Below are 12,464 nucleotides of genomic sequence, written 5' to 3' on the forward strand. Positions count from 1 at the left end.
ATAATGCAAAGAATGAAGAAATTTTTAAGAAGTTTTCAGATATAGATAAGCTGAAGCGAGTGATTGCGTGTATGCTCAGATTTATTAATAATTGCAAGACAAAAAAGGAAATAAAGTAAGTAGGTCAATTTCTTTACAAGAAATACAAAGCGCGTTTTTTATGCTAGTAAAATGATCTCAGTGGCTCTGTTTTTTTTTATATTTATAATGTTTATACATTTACTTTGTTGCTACGGGGCATGTTTGTGTTTGTAATGCTAATGTCAAATCAAATTCACTAACGAAATAAAATGAATAATTTTTAGAAACGTTAATCTGTACACATCAGTTTTATATTTCGTCCGCACGCTTTAAGTGTGATTGCTGTTTTTGAAGGCTTGATTGAATAAAGAACATTAAAATAAAATTAATGGAAAGTTATTTGGTTATCTCCACAAACAGTCACTACGTACTCGCCGGGACTATCATTCTCTGCAAATGTTCTCAAACTATCAAAGTTCAACTCGTGAATCGCAATAGATTCTATATTTTTTCTAGTATGTAATTACTTAGGAAGCAAAAAATAAAACGTAAAACTTACAATGTAAATTCATTGTATTCATAAAACATCTTCATTGTACAGTTTGTATATAAAACTATATAAAAATATCATACAAATTAAAAATTACAATATTTTACAAATGCATAATTCAACTTCTCTTGTAAAATAGAGCAATAATACAATCACATATAATTACTCAGTAACCAGTTTCATTGCAAAGTCGTCAACTAATGTTACAATAAGCGTAACTATCATTTTTCTCAAAAATGACTATTTTAGCACTGAGTCAGGTAGCTTATTAAATAAATAAATTAAAATATATACTAAAATAAACAACTTAAAACATATAATGGTGTTGTAGCCCCAGGAAGTAACAAACGTCCTTTCATTTCAACTATCTGAAACAAAAACAAATAATGAACAATTTTATATAATAGATATAATTTTTATATCTATAATAAATTTCGTTGATACTTCATACACAGGATGTTTTTTAAATCTATGTCATTACTTGAAGTTGATTCTTGGGTCATTTTAGACCTAAATAAACCTAACTTAAATCTTGAGTTTTCGTACTATGGTTATACTGTATTTAATTGTGATTAAAACAAAATAATCTTATTCGCTTTATGTGAAATGAATCGTTTTTCGAAAAAAATAAGTTATTCTTAGAAATAACGTTAGGAATTAAATGAACCCATCCACATTCCAAAATAGCCAGTGGCGTTGAAACTTTACCACTAGTTGACGGATTTCTATTAGAATCTAGTGAATTTTTGTTTTTAATTAATTATATCTTTAGTCTAAAATTCATCACCTAAATTAAAAATATTCAGCGATGTTTAAATAAATGTAGATAATATCGTACCCCTCTCATCTTTTTTAGCTTTCTATCTAAGAAAAAATAGCGAAGACCATAGTTAAATGAAATTTTCTTGCAATTTCAAAGAAATATACAAAACAACATTGGTTGTTGTTTCTTTTTAAATAGAACACCCTATATATTTTCTTTTTTCTAACTATAGTGATATATACGTATCATATATTCGCTATGGTAGTTTGCAAATTTCGGTTTATTTAATGATCTAGTTAAGAAGATTTTTTCATAGAAAAATCTACATTCAGGTCAAAGTAGGGCATTATAAAATTATCGCTTCATGAGAAAAAATTATTTAAAAGAATATCCTTTGTTTAGAACAAAAGGTTATTAATAAAACATATATTTTTTTCTTAATAAAATATTTAAATATCTGTTTAGTCAATTTAGTAGCGTAAAAACATAAATACTCAGTGGTTCCATGTCAATTTTGACTTTATCCATCGTGGAGAGTCAGTAAATAAAGCATATTATTGTGCAAACTGTCAATATAAATATATGACTTGTTTATATGAGTGTAATTAATTAGAAAAACGAAAGGATTCCAAAAAGTCAAAAATATGCAAGCTTTTTCTACAGTTTCACAATGCAGCAACTGTTCTTTGAAATCACAAGAAAATTTCCTAAAACATTTATCTTTATCTTTTTTTCCTAGATAGAAAAATAAAAAATATGAGGGGGATATAATGTTGTGTGAATTACCTGTACATACATATTTAAATTTCAGAAAGTAATATAATAGGCAACACAATATTATTTAAATTCCATGTTCAAGTTTTCTAATTTATGTCGAATAAATTAATGTAATTTATACACCTCATTATGATCAACAAATATAAGTACCCACCTGCTTAATATCTATAACCATTACCATTTCCGTTGCCGTTACCATTTCCATTACCGTTACCATTACCGTTTCCATTACCGTTTCCGTTACCGTTTCCATTTCCATTGCCATTACCATTTGCATAGCCGTTTCCATTTCCATTGCCATTACCGTTTGCATAGCCATTTCCGTTTCCATTTCCATTTCCGTTGCCATTACCATTTTCTTCTTCGGCCGCGTTTTCTTCAAGAGATTTTAAAATTTCTGGAGGAATAGGCGGTGGTGTTGGAAGATGATCGCCTACTGGTACAAATCCATTATCATCAGCTGTATACTCTATTTTGATTTCAGTGCCGTCTGGTGCTGTATATGAGAATGACCCTACTGCTGATTGAATTTCTTCGTCTGTTCCAGCTCCTTTTAGTTCCCCTTCTTCTTCGGCTTTTATTCCATTCCCTGTTTCGTAACTAAGAAAGGAAGTATAATATAATCAGTTTTTCTACGTCTTAACTCTGCGTTCAGAATTTAAGCAATGATAAAAGAATATAAATTTATTCACTCGGGCTAGCTCAGTATAAGCCAGAAGAATACAGAGAAAGAGGGGGGAGAAATATGCAAGAACTTTAAGTAATAGTATATACCTATATTATTATTCAAAACTATATGAAAAGAAAAAAAAAAGATCAACCTATAAATAATAAAAAAAAATAACAGAAGCGTTTACGGATATGAAGATATACCCTAACGAGCATAAAAAATAAATTTAAATAGGAAACTAGTAATTTTCAATAAGATCATAGCATCTGAATCTGAAGCATGTACCTACTTATTTTTATTTAAACTTTAAATTATTTTATTTTTTATTTGGTGACAGAACGGGCCGTTTTTTTATCAAAACATACTTTGTATAAAAATAACATCCTTAATATCAACGTCCTCTACACGACAGCTAATCCTTTTTTTTGGGTAAAAGAGTATAGACTCAATGCTATGTATCCAAGGACAATTTTTTAAAATTTGTGTAATCATTTGTTTATAGTGCAATATATAAATTTGACTTTCTTTATAATGTTGGACAGATGAAATTTTAAAAATTTTTCAATCTAGGTATGACTAAATGCATTTAATGAAAAGAATTGGTGGAATTAAAAGAATAAATAAAAAAGCTTCATTGTTAATGCCAATAATGACTAATATATCTCTAAAGTTTTATATAACAATCAAAATAGCGTCTAATGTCTACACAAGTTATGAATTAAAATTGTATTCCAAAAAAATTAAAAAACTTAAAAGTTTTACCTCCATTTATAACTTCCATCGCCATTGTTTACGTTTTCGTAAGAAATTATAGGTATTATTTCACCATTACCGTTACCGCCATTTCCATTTCCATATCCATTTCCATTTCCGTTCCCGTTTCCATTCCCGTTACCATTTCCGTTACCATTTCCGTTTCCATTTCCTCCATTACCATTACCATTGCCATTACCATTACCGTTGCCATTACCATTACCATTGCCATTACCACCTATTTTATAAAATTGTAAGATAATAATGTTATTTTGAAACAATAATACATATACTTTTGATATGGGGAGTGGATTAAAAATATACCTAAACCTCAAAATAAATTACCTTAGACAAGTGTAAAAATACACACATCGAAATATTTTAGAGAATAATAATAATTAAACTAACTCACAATTCCTTTTGTTTTACTTTCGAAACCATTTTACATTTAGTTACTGATCAGCTAGTACAACCTATCACGCTCTACATTCACTACTAGTGTATTATGCCCTAAGAGTAGTATATAACAATCGAGATGCTCTCTTTGACAGAGTGCAGGGTCGTATTGCGACAATTTTACTAAACACATAAATATACAGAACGATTCACAGCAAATGCAAACAATTTAAAAGAAGATCGAGCGCAAAACAAGTTCTCTCTACTGCTTAGGAAACATTTATATCTGAAAATGAACATCGCAGCCTTCTTTGAAGTAGGAAACCTGTAACGTGTGCGAAACTTTAAACTGATAGTTTAGCTAGCTAAAAATGTATTTAAAAAAGTCTATTGTCAAAATATCACATTGAATGTGCTATGTCTTTGCAAGGAACTAGAATTAACCTCTAATTCATTTGAACCTTTTGTGTCGACTTTGACGATGAAATATGATTTTGGATGCGAATCAAGGTAAACATATTATAAAATGTCCATTCATTTAACTACATATACGAGTACATATGCGGTGAATAGCAACAGGGGAATTAATTCCTTTTAAATGTTACTAAAATAAATCAAAACCACTTTCGTAAAAGTACGTTAATTTCCTTTTCAGTAAATATTAATGCTAGGTATAGAAAAGATATATAAAAAACAACTTGCTGATCGAGATTTTAAAGAATAAAGCAAAGGCACAAACCGCAACCTGCTGTCTTTTTCTATTTCAGAGATAATAGCAATTTCGATAAACCCCTCTACATCTTTTACTGAATGCCGGATCAAAAAGCTGACAAAAGCTTTCCTAATGAACTTTTTAGATAAAACAATCGGAAGCAGGAGGTAAACGTTACTCTTTTGTATTTCACACAGTTTTTAAAATGCCCTCTGGTATATCTAAAAGTTAACAAAAGAATTCAACGGTAAGTCACGCAAGCAACTTTTAGACTATTCGAAAACTGTATATAATTCCCAAATATGATGAAAATAGAATAAAATAAATTAACTTCTTATTTTCTAAGCGAATCATAATCTTTAAAATACTTGTACTGATGTAATACTGCTGTCTATAATTCATCATTTAGTTAAGATTGTATAATAATTGTTTTAAATACATTCAACGAAGTTATATACTCTTAAGAAAAGAAATTTTATGTTTCATTTACCTACTTTAAAAAGAAGTAGTCGTATGTTACTTATCTCTACAGAGCTGAATAGAATAGTTAGCAGAATTAAACATTTGATTTGGCCAAATTGTTTTGTCTAAGATATTGACTGCAATTATTTATTTGCAACATTTTTTTAACTTTTTTTTAGTCAGCACCTAAGATTGTCTATTTAATTTTTTGAATATTTTTAAATAATTTAATTTCTTTTTTTTTTCTTGTCAATGTGTGAATGTGTGTTAATTTTTGTACTTTCTACTCCTAAACCTAATATTAAAATAATTTGTTAAAGTTCAATTTTTCTGAGTTGTTGAATATGATATCACGATGTTTCGTTTTGTGTAACTATATAAAATGCAAATAATACAAAAATTAGTCATCATATTAGAACATCATGCATACGACATAAAAAAGCACAAACCTTAGCTGGAACATACATATTTCACTTATTGTTTTATAATTAATCAAATGAATTCATTAATTATTTCAATCATTACTGACAAAATTCCAGTCTACGAAATTTTTTTCGCACGTTTCAGCGGCAACAAAATTCATCAGTTCGTGAAATATTCTTCCAGACGCGGTGAAAATAACTTTCTCGAATTAGTACCTAATTCCAAAAGATAAAGAAAACCCCGTGTATGTATTTATATCTTTTTTACTTAAGATACACGATATAGAAACACTCTATAAAATCTACTAGGCAGTATCTAATAACCTCTAAAAAAAATTAAAAAATTATCGTGTAAATAAATAAATACAAAATATCAAAAATATGACACTGCTCAATTATGATCAAAAATGATATCTGAATCAGCTAAAATCTACTGAAATTAAGTCCCGGTAAAATAATTTCCCGTCAAACCGAAAATTGAATCCATACGGTGGCCCAAAAATAAGTGCCAAAACTTTACTTGCCTATTTTACTGTGGTCAGAGTGGCACCGTTTTCAGCCGAATTTATTTTTGACCAATACTATAACGGAAGACTTTCTGTGTATCGCCGTTTTCGACAAAAGTTGAAGTCTATCGAGTGTTTTAATTTCATGATGTTCTACGTGGTAAATTAAATTACACTTTATAGACTCCAATTTTTGCCGAAAACGGCAATACACAGACAATCTCTAGCCGATTGTTTCGTTCGAAAATAAATTCTTGACTTTTTGTAGCAGGTAACAACAATTGTATTATCTTATTTAAGAAATTTTCGAAAAGTTGTCGCTTTTGATGAAATGAAGCGTGGTTAAAATTTTGACAATAATTTCTGGGACACCGTGTAAGAATAATTACCATCAAAATGTCTCTACCATAAATATTTTTATATAATTTTTCGCTAAGTAAAACAGTTTTTTTTTTAATTTGGGTTATCTAACCCTTTTTAAACTGCGGTTCAATTATTTTCTTACATTATACTTGGATATATTGAACACAAGTTTAAAAATTTATTATAATAATGATTATTCATTCTTTTATAAGAGTACAAACCTAACGCATTGATTCTGTCGGCTGAATGTATGTAGGTATATCTGATATATCTAAGATGCGCAGAACGTAGTGGAGACCAGTTTAGCTATACTTTAGCTGGTTAAGCAGAGCAGTAAACTGCAATAACGTGAGGATTCTGGATCTCCTCACAGTTCTCATACATGCTAAACACAGTGTTAATAAAGCTAATCCGCAATGCAAATACATACATTTGTCTCAAAATTGGTTAAAAAGATTTATATTGTTAGTAATGTCTTAGTAACAAATTTAGATAATATAAATAGTATTCATTTGATTTTATGCATTTCAAATGCTTTTAATGATGAAAACCCATAAAAATTCATTTTTAAACCAACTGCCAACAACTGCAAACCAACAAAAACCAAATTACGTATTTAAAAAAATTGTAATGATTTATTTACGTGTAAGTAGTTAAACTGACCATACCATAAGTGAGGAACACAACATCGAACATATAAAAAATTTCATGCTCATACCTTAAAAGCCAGTTATTAGTTTTATTAATGAACACATTTAATTAGTTACCACTAAACCTCACACCGCCACCTCTAAAAGGGGTTGTTAGACCGGGGCCACCTCCAGCACCTTTCGCACCTGGAGGAAGATACGTGCTGTCCAAACGGGCTGCTGAACAGATTCCCAACAGGGCTGCTGTTACTAACTGGAAAATTATAAATTTGTGTATTAATTAAAGATTATCTGTCAAAGTTTTATATAAATAAATTCAAAAAATATCTGAAATAATCCGATTTTACTCCTAATGGTGGAAAGGTATAATTTTTTAAATCAAACTTTTATTTCTTTAATTTTTCTTTCTTGTAAAATTTTAATGTTGGGTTTAAAAAACCTCTTCGGATATGTAACAGATTTTTTATGCAAAGCTTAGGTCTTGACATTGTTGAATGAAAGTTAATGTATTTTGAAGTATAGACTCTTTCTTCTTCTTTAAATGAGCTATATTTTCATATTAAAATTCAGAAAACATGAAAAGCATAAAAAATCAATATTGAAATTAAATATTCAACACTTCTACGAAGAAATTGCAGATCAACTTAATTAAACAAAATATTCAACTTCCTATAAAATTGCAATGTTAAAATTATACATTAAAAATAGAAATACGGGTGATGAGTGGTTGGCAGACAATAATCTTAAATTAAATTTAGACAAAACTCAACTTATAATTTCTTTCACCGACTGTAATATTACAATTTGTTTCTTTGAGATAAAGAACTACGAAAATTTTTGAAGATACACCATTGTCGAGAAAAAGCAATTTATTTAAATGTATTTTTTCATTAGTTTTTATTATTTTTTTTTAATTCTTAAATGTGAAATTACTATTTAACAAAGCGACTGCCCAAAAATGTTCACTTTAATAAAAACAGTTGTTTCATGTATTATATGAAAATATAAAAAATTGACTAGTTTAAAAGACCATTACAAAAGATACATACAAAATTGACAAAACTAGATACATTTTTTCAAAATTATATGGATGCTATTCCCACAACCATGCCCCCAGTGACAATATGAAATGAGCAATTTCAATAAGTGTACCTTTGTTGTACAAAACAAAATTTACAGTATACCTAATCACATGTGGCAAACGATGCAGAAAACTCAAGATCAGAAAAAGATAATCTAAAATGTCGTTGAGAAATGTAGGTGAGGTGATGACATGGTGTATTTAATATCATCAAAAACGTGATTATAAATATTAATGCAATGCATTGTTTATTGAAAAAGTTATGACTAAAGTTTTATTATCAAAAATGATCTTTGACGGCGTGGATTTCAAAAAAAAAAGATGTTGGACACATTTTTTATAAAACAAATTGATATATTTTTTATGTGTTTTACCAGCTTCAGAATTTATAGTAGGTACTATTTTTCACAAAAAAGTAGTAGTTAATATTTACCGTACTATTTTAGTTCAACTAAAAATTATATCATATACTGTATTTTAAGGCGCCGTTCATATATTTAATGTAGGTATATATTGTAATTTTCTTAGCAACTACTAATTTTTCATTAAGCAATGTACCACATATCGCTTTTTTATTCATTGTAATGTGAGTCTATTAGAGTAGGACTATCATCAATAATAAATTAGAAACGAAAATGATTAATGTAACTTTCCTGCATATTAAATCAAATTTTGAAGTACGCTACTGTACAGAGTGAGCCAAATAATCGTTTATTTGAATAGATACTAAAAACTATAGCAATATCGAACGACATTGGAAGCAGAAAGTGATAAATTAATTTGTTTATTGCTTTTTGTAATTAACTTTGTGCAATATTAGTGCACGTATAAATAAAATCTATTCTGTTCATTAAAATTTAAAATAAAATTCTGATTCACTAAACCATCATTAATAAGTTATATAGATTTCACTACAATCCTCTTAAAAGTCTTTTTCATGTATTAATCTAAAAAATTTTATTCAAACAAAATGACCTAAATTTTCACTGTTTTAATAACTACACAAATTATATCTTAATTTTTAAAATTATTTGTATACATAATTCTTATTATATCACTTATATTCTTTCGACATTCAATAAAATTTGTGAATCAAATATTGTTAAGTTCTGATACATAGCTTACCCATTATAATCCAGTTTGCCAACTCAAAACTTTTTTAAATTATAGTTTTCCTAGCACAAATAGTAATACAAAATTTTATTAATTATATCGCCTTTTGAATTTTTAATATATCATGTCATATGTTTAATGGTAAGTATACACTCTATTTTACATATGTATTATACATTTTACTTGCGTGTTTTACTAAATTTTAAATATATCTAAAGTATGTATTAAATTTCATTATATGATTGTTTTATCATAAGCTCTTTATTAGTAAAGCAATTCCTTCAAAAACTTAAAACTTGCAAGAAAAATTATTATGAATCTTAACCCAACTCTCTTACAGTTTACTGTTTCTCAAGCGCATGCGAATTCCAAAAACTAAAAATCTATTGTAAATTTTCTTCTTTCTGAAATACAGTCTTGATTTTTTTACAACGATGTCTTCTATGAAAATTTTAGTTAATAATGTATAAGTTTTTCTCGTAGAATACATGATTTTTCACTTTTCCTATTTGCCACTTTATAAAAAACACTCACCAGCCTTATAGTACACATATTCAATAAATAACTGAGCTGCAAATAATTGTAACTGATTTTGTTAAGGATGATCGAGTTTATATAGTTATTTCTTCAATAGTGAACCACCCCACTCTAGATAAGAATTAATCAGAACAGTAAGGCAAGATCTTCTCCTTCAAGAAATTAAAAGTGGAGATGCACCTAATGCGGGTTGCACAGAAAACCACCTTTCACACACATATTGTAAATACTTACCTACGACAATACACTTGTTAACTGTAATTCCTTGAAATAAATACCATACGTTATAATGAAGAGAAAAGTATCTTTATCAACTAAATTTATTTAAATTAATTAAATAAAATATTGTGTTAGTCTCAGCAAACATTTATTTGTTTAAAATTATGGATTAAAAAGGCTATTTTTGATTTTAACAAAGGTACAAAAAGAGCATCATTTAATAACGATAAAGAACAGGATCTACAGCAGCATTCCTTAGTATAAAATAAGGAATAGTTTGCAATACTATCAGTCTTGTGGTCATATATAGTTTAGATATATTGAGGAACACCTGTATATAGTAATTGTACTGAACAGAACAATTCCTAAGATTCTGAATCATTTCCTACTCTGTTCTTTCTTTTTTGTTGTAATCCATATTATGTAAATAGTAATTTCATTGCTATTTCGTTTATAAGACGTATTTTAAAGGTTGATTCATACTCATAATTGTTGGCCATTTATAGGGAATTTATAAGACGGCTTTATGTGAATATTCAGCGGATTAGGTATGAAGAAGTAAATCTAGACTTACAACGGTGAAGTCGAAGAAAAATCCTGTTGCAAGAAGAAAGGATTAAGGTTCAGCATTAGTATGAAATGTGAATTCGTTTGAAAATATTCTTGGATTTCTGCCACAGGGAAAAGAAAAAGAAATTTTAAAAACCAAAAGGATCAGTCAATAAATTGTTTTTTAAATTTAGTTTTGTCTAACCACAAATATGTCACTGAGAATATTGATAAATATCAATACTACGCTGTAAGCACTATAATATGTTACAAGTTTCTCACCCAGTATAAAAAATACGATTTTCTAAAACTTTACAAACACTTTACGTAGGATTTTGGCACTTCTGGTATACAGCCACACAAAAAAAAGTTCTGTACCAGAGACATGAGTACATAGATTTTGTGTATTTGTTGATGCTGAATCGGAATCCGTAGCTCAAAAATCGATTTCATTCATTTTTAGTAAAACGCTAAAATATCTTTTAAAATAGGGTGAAATAGTCGGGATAAGGTAAAGCCTGTGAAATGCAAAAATTTATATTTACAAATTAAAGTAGTAAGTATTTACTTGGAGAAAATATTTTAAAATAGTAGCCCAAAGAAATGCGTTATATGTACAGGGGGTCCCGTTCATGTTTCAAAAAAACTTGTGTGCAAGTTCCTCATGGAAAAGTAATAGGGGTAGGTAGTTCATGTACAGTTTTTTTTCTTAGACATCCTATTTTCGAGATACAATATGTTGAAGTTGTTACTTTCGAAATGGTTTTCCTTAATTATCTTTAAACCGGCTAAAAATAAGACTGTCAAAATTTGTACACGAGTAAACATCAACTGTGCGTTAAGAATAATCTGCAAACAGTTTCTTTCTGAAAAGCAAAGTTTTTCTCCAATAACTTTCGAGTATTATAAGATGGAATGAAATGTAGGCCTTAGCTTAATTTGATAATCCTCCAGTAACAAGAAAAAAATTGACTTTGTAAGTTACTTAGTGACGTGTCTATGGATTGTACCGTAAGGTTTTTTGAAGAAAATTGTGGTACGCCACTGGTAAAAACATTTTTTTAATATTTTTTTTATGATCCATTTTTTATTTTAAACAAAATTACCCTCTTGCGTTTTATTTCTAGCTCTTGTCATTTTTCCATAAATAAAACTTTTGTAAATATTTTTCCCACTGCTAACATAGGAAAATAAAAATAACAGAAACATTATGAAGTATGCTTTGATTCAGCCACCGAGCGTAGTCAAATAAGCATTGAAAACAGTCTTTTGCATTGAAAATTATATTAAAAAACTAAATTTTTTGATTTTTTTTAGCGCCCTGTAGGGCATAACATTATATGACAAATATTTATTATTTGAAATTAAAAATCCACAACCAAAATTTATTGCCAACGTTTACGTTACACCCTGTATATTAATTGTTTCATTTTTTTTTTTTTTCATTTCATTTGCCTATTTTTACTCAAATAACTCAATTATTTAAACATTCGTTTTCACTTCTTTGAGTGGTAAATACCAATTTCTATGGTTACTAGATTTAAGAATTTCCTAATTAAAATCTTATATTCGTGATCAATGTTCCCTCTAATTTTTTCGCTGACTGGTACCTATATGGTAGCAAAAATGTTCAAAAATTTGTTTACCCTCTAAATTTTACGTTTCATTAGTAAAATTTGAATTTACCAATTTTTGTTGCAATTCTTTTATAAAATGAAATTTAAAAAAATGGTGATCAAGCCCATTGTACGCAGAATACAAAAACGGCTGCACAACTTCTGAAACATTAGTGTGCGCCCGCGCACTCGCGCACCTTAGAAGGAACTTTATTCGTGATAAGTGACTGAGTAACAAGTTTCAGCTATAATAAATAACGCTTTTAACAAAGTTTTACAAAATAATGTCCAATCTCACAACACT

The 12,464-nt window shown here is 28.4% G+C and overlaps 1 protein-coding gene across 1 annotated transcript; it reads right to left on the reverse strand.

Moving 5' to 3' along the window:
- Positions 1-707: 707 nt before the first annotated feature.
- On the reverse strand, positions 708-9,803 carry LOC108915736 (pupal cuticle protein 20-like). The gene is made up of 5 exons (XM_018721856.1): positions 9,774-9,803; positions 7,232-7,298; positions 3,544-3,772; positions 2,266-2,711; positions 708-939 (listed from the first exon to the last, which is right to left on the reverse strand). The coding sequence occupies exons 1-4, from the start codon at positions 9,789-9,791 to the stop codon at positions 2,270-2,272; spliced, it is 756 nt and encodes a 251-aa protein (XP_018577372.1). The 5' UTR covers positions 9,792-9,803; the 3' UTR covers positions 708-939; positions 2,266-2,269.
- Positions 9,804-12,464: the final 2,661 nt, after the last annotated feature.

This window comes from Anoplophora glabripennis, unplaced genomic scaffold, assembly GCF_000390285.2.
Source record: "Anoplophora glabripennis isolate ALB-LARVAE unplaced genomic scaffold, Agla_2.0 scaffold1523, whole genome shotgun sequence".
NCBI lineage: Eukaryota > Metazoa > Arthropoda > Insecta > Coleoptera > Cerambycidae > Anoplophora > Anoplophora glabripennis.

Coding starts and splice junctions, on each gene's coding strand:
- LOC108915736 (XM_018721856.1), bottom strand. Junction 3,773..7,231: donor CAGCACGTATCTTCCTCCAG/GTGCGAAAGGTG, acceptor TTTATAAAATAG/GTGGTAATGGCAATGGTAAT. Junction 2,712..3,543: donor GATGGAAGTTATAAATGGAG/GTAAAACTTTTA, acceptor TTCCTTTCTTAG/TTACGAAACAGGGAATGGAA.